General features: G+C 33.9%; 1 protein-coding gene across 1 annotated transcript; it reads left to right on the top strand.

Moving 5' to 3' along the window:
* The first annotated feature begins 1,342 nt into the window (after positions 1-1,342).
* LOC138716335 (glycine-rich protein-like) lies at positions 1,343-6,779 on the top strand. The gene is made up of 3 exons (XM_069849304.1): positions 1,343-1,400; positions 3,482-3,634; positions 5,020-6,779. Exons 1-3 carry the CDS (start codon positions 1,389-1,391, stop codon positions 5,230-5,232), a joined length of 378 nt encoding a protein of 125 aa, XP_069705405.1. The 5' UTR covers positions 1,343-1,388; the 3' UTR covers positions 5,233-6,779.
* Positions 6,780-7,103: the final 324 nt, after the last annotated feature.

The following is a 7,103-nucleotide window of genomic DNA, read 5'->3' as shown; positions in this document are numbered from 1 at the left end:
TAGGGTCAGCGGTAGCCCAAACCCTTTAACTAGTATACGCCCCTAATTTTTAGCCTTATAAAAGTAATCAATAAATCAATCAAAACAATATTACAGTACAAAGAAAAGTTACCTAGGTGCTGTATATGTCTTAATGTAACTAATATTCCATAACAAAACTCTTATCGCATTATAATTTTAAGGTGATATTGGTGAGCAACTTCCTATCATCATAATATTTAAATTATTTTCTCGAAATGTGCTGAAGCTATAGATCTGACATTTTTACAACACATGGACACGTATCTTTTGCTTATGATGTAACAGTAGTTGCTTTGTTAATTCATTTCCTTACAAACAATTTCCATGCGAATATTTTCAAAATTTTCAATACACTATCTTCAGTAATACGTATTTACGTTATATTAGATTTACGAAAACATTCTTTAAGGCTACTAAATAAATAGGCCTATATCTGAAAATTTCACTTTTCTATAAAAAAAAGTTGAGAAAATATTTCTTTTGGATTAAAAAAATCAAACTTGTGAAAAATGAGCATTAAAATTAAAACTTACATTCTTATAATGCAGTTATACTTCTCAGACAAATCTAAAAATTAACATGGATACAGTTTTAATAAGTTTTCTTCCTTTTATCTATTGAATCAGTTCTGGCCATCCCTGAATATAGCTCGACCAAGCGGCATACACTACCTCTTTCATCTGTCTCTTTCCTTTCCGCTGTAAAGCGCTCAGGCTCTCCTGAGCTCTAAAGCGCGCGCTTGCTCCTATGGGCTTCAATTGACATGACTGGCATAAAGGAAACGCTCTGAAAGCGCAAGGCGTCTATCGAGATACTCTTATTGTTCACTACTTTAATCAGAAACTGAATTTACTAACCCTGCAGTGTGCTATTTGCCCATACTCTATTCACGAATAATTTGTGGGTCACTGACCAGACGCTGGGTTCTAGTCATCGGGCAATAAACTTACTGACATTGAACCTCCCGTGACACCAAATTAACAAGACGCCGGACCCTCACTTGCGACAACACAGAACATCACATTGACATCGGCCATGAAGGCTGTGTGAACAAGCCAACGATGTCGTCACCTCTACAACATTGCGCGATCTTTTCCTCTCATCGTCTTAATTAGAGTCCCTTAAACATTTCTTAAGTGAAACCGCACAGTTAGAAAGAGACAGATCGAAAACGAAGAAGGTCATAATAAAATGACGAGGGAAGAGAAATTAAAAGAAAACGTCTCTCCTAACCTACCTCACCCTTCCCCTTATTCACCTCATTCGGGATTCTGTGTATATAAACACATTCTGCCCGTAAGCTAGCATTCAATATTGTCAACTCACTTTTCATTGTTCATCGTCGGATAAACCGCAATACAAACAACATGAAAGTTTTGGTAAGTTATTATGGAGCCTGCAGCTATTGTAGTTATGATCGCCTTGTTTTGAGGTTTTTTGTGAATCAAATTTTGTACATGAGCCGTTCAGAGCAGAAGTGGTGTAAGTCAAAATTGGGTAATGAGGTTTAAAGTAAAAATTCTGTAAAATACAGCGCAAAGTAGCAATTAATATGGCCTTCTTGCTAGCCACTGAATACTAATAGTTTAAACAAATTGAATATTAATTGCTATTTTGCGCTGTATTTTACAGAATGTTTACTTTAACCCTCATTACCCATTTTTGACTTACACCACTTCTGCTCTCAGGGTTCGATTCTTGATAAAAGAGTAAACGTTTATCCCTTTTTCTCTTAATTAGGTGTTTGCCTGTTGTATTGTGTTTATTCTGGGACAAACTTCTGTTTTTACTATCCAAAAACGAAAGTCTACGCACCCAAAATTCAATGAGCAGCAACCCGCGCAATTTAAGTGTATCACAAGAAAGAGGAAATGAATTCGGTACAGTATTTACTTAAAATTCTGTTAGTGAAACTGGGGCAGATTAAAACTTATATGTTAAAAATTGAGTCACAATAATTTTCTGTCATCCATATAAGAAGCGAAGATCTTCGATAAAAACGCTTGTTTCTTATTTTATCTAGGCCTCCTAGGTTCATTCGGAATGTTACCAAAATCTAAATTTGTCTGAAAACTCAATAACTAGAAAAGTTCCGTTCAGTCGGCTAAGGCTCTTACCTGCCGATCTGGAGTTGCGCTCGGGAGTGGGTTCGATTCCCGCTTGGGCTGATTACCTGGTTGGTTTTTTTTTTCTAGGTTTTCCCCAACCATAAGGCGAATATCAGGTAATCTATAGCGAATTCTCGGCCTCGTCTTGCCAAATAGCATCTCGCTATCACCAATTCCATCGACGCTAAAATAATATCTTGTTTTATGTTGATTTTATCAATAAAACTGCTGCCATAATACAGGGACTAACAAAAGTATTGTTAATAAGGAAATTGTTACCATAGAAAATATAATAATAGTGCTTCCGTACAAAACAATGAATTATTACGTAAAAAATATGTTCTTTCAGATGATATTAAAAATCTATAGAATGCCTTTTAAAAATGTCCTCGATGACATCATAACTCGTATGTTAGTTAATTAGTTAGGATGGAATTAATTATGATACTTAATCACTCATTTAAAGTTTGTGTGACTGCAACCTGTATATTTTTGTGTGACTTTACTTTGTTTATAGTGTTTTTTCTCTCTCTTTATTTCTTGTGTAGCTTTACTTTGTATATTATAGTGTATTTTTTTTCTGTTTATTTCTATTATTGTATTTGTATTCCTGGTGTTGTGGAAGAGAAGGCCTGATGGCCTTAACTTACTTACTTACTTACAAATGGCTTTCAAGGAACCCGAAGGTTCATTGCCGCCCTCACATAAGCTCGCCAGCGGTCCCTATCCTGTGCAAGATTAATCCAGTCTCTATCATCATACCCCACCTCCCTCAAATCCATTTTAATATTATCCTCCCATCTACGTCTCGGCCTCCCTAAAGGTCTTTTCCCTCCGGTCTCACCCATCACCGTAAAAAACAGCTTGTTACGTATCCCTATAATAAGGCCTTAACTACACCAGAATAAATAAATAAATAAATAAATAAACAAGAGTCTTAGAAATATTTTGTTTCCATAAAAATATTCCTTTCTAAATATAAGGTTTAACGTATGTGATATTCTTGCCCAAAGTCTCGTCATTCAAGTTTAGTTTCAATTATGTATTATATTTTAAGCACCGTGTACGTAATAATACGAGAATACAGCGTTAATCGTATTTAGTTTGTTTTAGATTTTGTTGCCTTTGTATTCTTTTATAAACATACATACTAGACATTCTCGTTTTTCTATACATATTTATATTTTTACGGCATTTGGGCCATAACTTGTATTTGAAGCAATTATTTTTGTGCTTCTCTGCACCTTCTTAAGGTGACTAAAGCTCATTTTTAGCGTCTCAAAATGCCGTGTGTGATGGTAAAGAAACATCAGAACATAACGCTTGTCAAATTCTTCTATCCCCAACCCCAGGCTTGCGTCCTCATCTTCGTTGTGGTCGTCTTTGCTGAAGAGCAAGCAGCGAAGAAAGACAAACGAGGATTGTTGGGGCTTGGGTACGGCTACGGCCACGGCCTGGAATACGTCCCAACCGTAGTTAGCAGTCCAGCCGTGTCCTATGCTAAGGTAAGCTAGCTGTGCGTTGAGACAATTTATTTATCCTCCATCAGGAGATAAGTGTGATCTAAGGGTAATTTATTTTATTGAAGCCACCGGCTTAGCTCAGACGGTAGTTCTTTTGCATGCTGATCCGGAGTTGCTTTCGGGCATGGGTTCTATTCCTGCTTGGGCTGATTACCTGGTTGGAATTTTTCCTAGGTGAGGCGAATGTCAGGTAATATACGGCCAATCCTCTGCCTCAATTCTCCATATAGGCTACCATCTTATGTTTTAAAATGCACTTAAATCACGTGGTAATTGATGCATATAGAAAATTAGAATTTATAATCAGAAATACAAAAGAATTAAAAAATATAAATACTATTGATACAGTAAGCTAGAGTATGCGTCTGTAATATGGTCACCTCAGTTCCAGTTCCATCAGATGCAAATAGAAGGGATACAGAAAAGATTTTTACGTTATTTATATTTTAAAAAACATCACGTGTCGTCTTATGACAAGCAAATTTCATATAATCAGTTACTTTTTGAATTTAATTATAAAACTTTAAAATCTCGAAGATTAATAAATATTCAAATTTTACTCTATAAGACTGTTAACGGTATATTGAATAACTGTGATTTTCTTAAATTCCTTCAGTTCACGTAAAAAAAGCAGAATTACGTCATAGGCAACCTTTTGTTATTCCTATTCCTAGAACTGTTTTCTTCAAGAACTCTCCATTGTTTGTTATGTGTAATACTTACAACTCTCTGTCTTTAAACTGTGATTCTCAATTAGATTTCAGTTTAACAGTTGAAAAATTTCATACAATATTAAAAAGAATTGTATTTCCTTACATATTTAAATTATGAAGAACTGTATTATAATGTTTTTACTCTAGTTTTAAAATAATTTTGCATCATTATATTGACATTTGGCACTATATTAACTGCAATATTATATTCTAGCATCTATTACCGTTATGTATTTTTTTTCGTTTGTGTTATTTGTTTTTATTTTTTCTTATTATGTATTTTGTGTATGTATCTGTGTAAGCCACCTGTAATTGGAAGCCTGCTTCTGTTGGTGGTGGATTAAATAAATAAATTAAATCTCGCCATCACTAATTTTATCGACGCTAAATAATTCAGTAGTTGATACAGCGTCGCTAAATAACCAAGTAAAAAAGTATTCTGTTGAGTTATTAATTTTTCACTTTTATCCTGCATTTATTTTATTTTTCACTAAACTGGAACGTGAGGTATGATTGTTTTTTCATCATACTCGCTTTTTCTTCTATAAAATGCCTATTGTTAATGTAAGTAATTTCATTATTGTTTCCTTCCTAAGTTGAATTGGAACAATTCCCTTTAATATTTAAGAACCAAACATGTTTCACTTCACACAGGTATCACTTAGTCCTGGTTTGGGGTACGGCCACGGTCTCTACGGCTATGGCTATGACCACAGTCTCGGTTACGGATCTTACGGCCTTGGATACGGACATGGACTGGGATACGGCGTTGGTTACAAGACTGTACACTACGCTCCCACATACTCCTACTACGGCGGTCTGAACGGATACTACGGCCATGGATACGGCCATTATGGTTACTACTAAATCTATTGAAAGCACGTCAATATCTTATAACTCAGTTACGATGTTCTGTGTGTAAAGGCAAGTGCGTTTCCTTAGCAGTAAATTCTTTCATAAATTTATCAATAATGTGAGAGCGCCTTTAAGTCGGAATGTAGTGAGAATGTTTTGGATGTTTCATAATACCTTATTAAACAGTTAGTTCTCCTTACGTGTTCATAACACATTTGAATATTTACAAGAAAGCTTATTTTATACGAAGATTATATTTACTATTTAAGTGTTCCTTAAGTAATTATAGTAAATCTGATTTTATATGTAGAATTTAATTTCTACTTCAACGATATACTGTGATATGAAACATAAGCTCTCTCATTACAGTAGTTTTGACTTGGAGAGTTTTTTTTTTTCCATTTTTACATTGAGGTCATTTTAACGATGCAAATGCAATCATCTGCACTATAGAATATGGTCTAAACTCTAAGGGAACTTCAACATCAAAAAAATAACTTGCAGAAGCAGAACAAAAATAAAATTTGTGATATTTAATCACATTTAAGAATATCTGTATCTAAAATTAGTTTCCAAACTTTCATCAATTTAATTGAATTTAATATGGAAGAATTTTACGTATCATTGGTGCGCTTTCAATAAATTGTCAACACCAAGTTAAGTATTACAGCTAAACAGTTGTAACTAATGTAATTTGAAAGTTTTTACTTAATATAAAGACACTTAATGTGAGCTTCTTTCGTGACACGACGAACTGACGTCTTATCTGTTATCCAGTTCATCCCACATTCTTTCTAACATGTTCCTGAGAATTGTCTCGATAACTGCGGTAGTTCTTAACTTATATTCACAAAATTCAGTGATAGAGTTGGCAGAAGGACTTTGTTCTTCACATAACCCCATGAAAAGAAATCACATGTGATGAAATCGGAGGAGTAATCAACATCTTTCAGTCCCGAAAGAAATAATTCTGTAAGTGGCTGAGTCTGGCGATAAAGGTAGATAATATACAGATATACAGCCAATTTTTAAATCTCAAAGCGATTGACTTTCTGCCGCTACCGGTTATTTCTGAATATGCTTTATGATTCCTCTCGTGTTTTATCCCCGAATGTGTATCAATCATTTACGGACAAAGTGTATTACCAGTATGGGACACATACTGGTACTTCGAAAGCTAGAGATAGATGTAGTTACAATTATATCGAGATATATTTTGTGGTTTTAAATAATAGATAACAAAAATTACTGAAAGGTAGGTACAGACAGGCCCATCTGAAAATATTCAAGCAAGAGACGTGAAACTTCAGTAACGGGATAATTCTTCACACGGTGACATTCTAGTCAGCATGTAAAAGATATTTACATGCATACACTTCAGATTTTCAAAGTATTCGTTCAATTTTTTTTCTTTTATTACTTTTTACTCTGTTATTCAATAAAATGTCTTAACATTAACTTACGTGGAATGCCCCCTGAGCACGAGTATGTAACTTACTCTTTCTGGGAGTGCTAGAGAGTTCTTATATTAAAAAAATCAATATGTATCTTTGTTCTGGCAATAAAGTATTATTATTATTATTATTATTATTATTATTATTATTATTATTATTATTATTATTATTGTTATTATTATTATATTCAGTTTGTGATATTGGTAATATCAATTATCCATTGTGGAAAATTTCAACCAATATCTTTAATACTTTCTGAGGAAATTTTACCTACTGTATTGAAAAAAAATGTAGGCACAAGGGAGAGTATTTCAAGATCACTGTAATTCACATTACTCTGTGACAAGTAGAAGGAAGAGCACTTTGTAAAATAGTGAAAAAAAAATATATATATATAGAGAGAGAGAGACAGAGAGAGAGAGAGAGAGA

This window comes from Periplaneta americana, chromosome 16, assembly GCF_040183065.1.
Source record: "Periplaneta americana isolate PAMFEO1 chromosome 16, P.americana_PAMFEO1_priV1, whole genome shotgun sequence".
NCBI lineage: Eukaryota > Metazoa > Arthropoda > Insecta > Blattodea > Blattidae > Periplaneta > Periplaneta americana.
This window is presented reverse-complemented; position numbering and strand designations above follow the sequence as displayed.

What these genes read in the sequence shown, in the direction of transcription:
- LOC138716335 (XM_069849304.1), top strand. An exon ending in CAGCCGTGTCCTATGCTAAG is followed by an intron (nt 3,635 to 5,019) that starts GTAAGCTAGCTG and finishes CACTTCACACAG; the next exon opens with GTATCACTTAGTCCTGGTTT.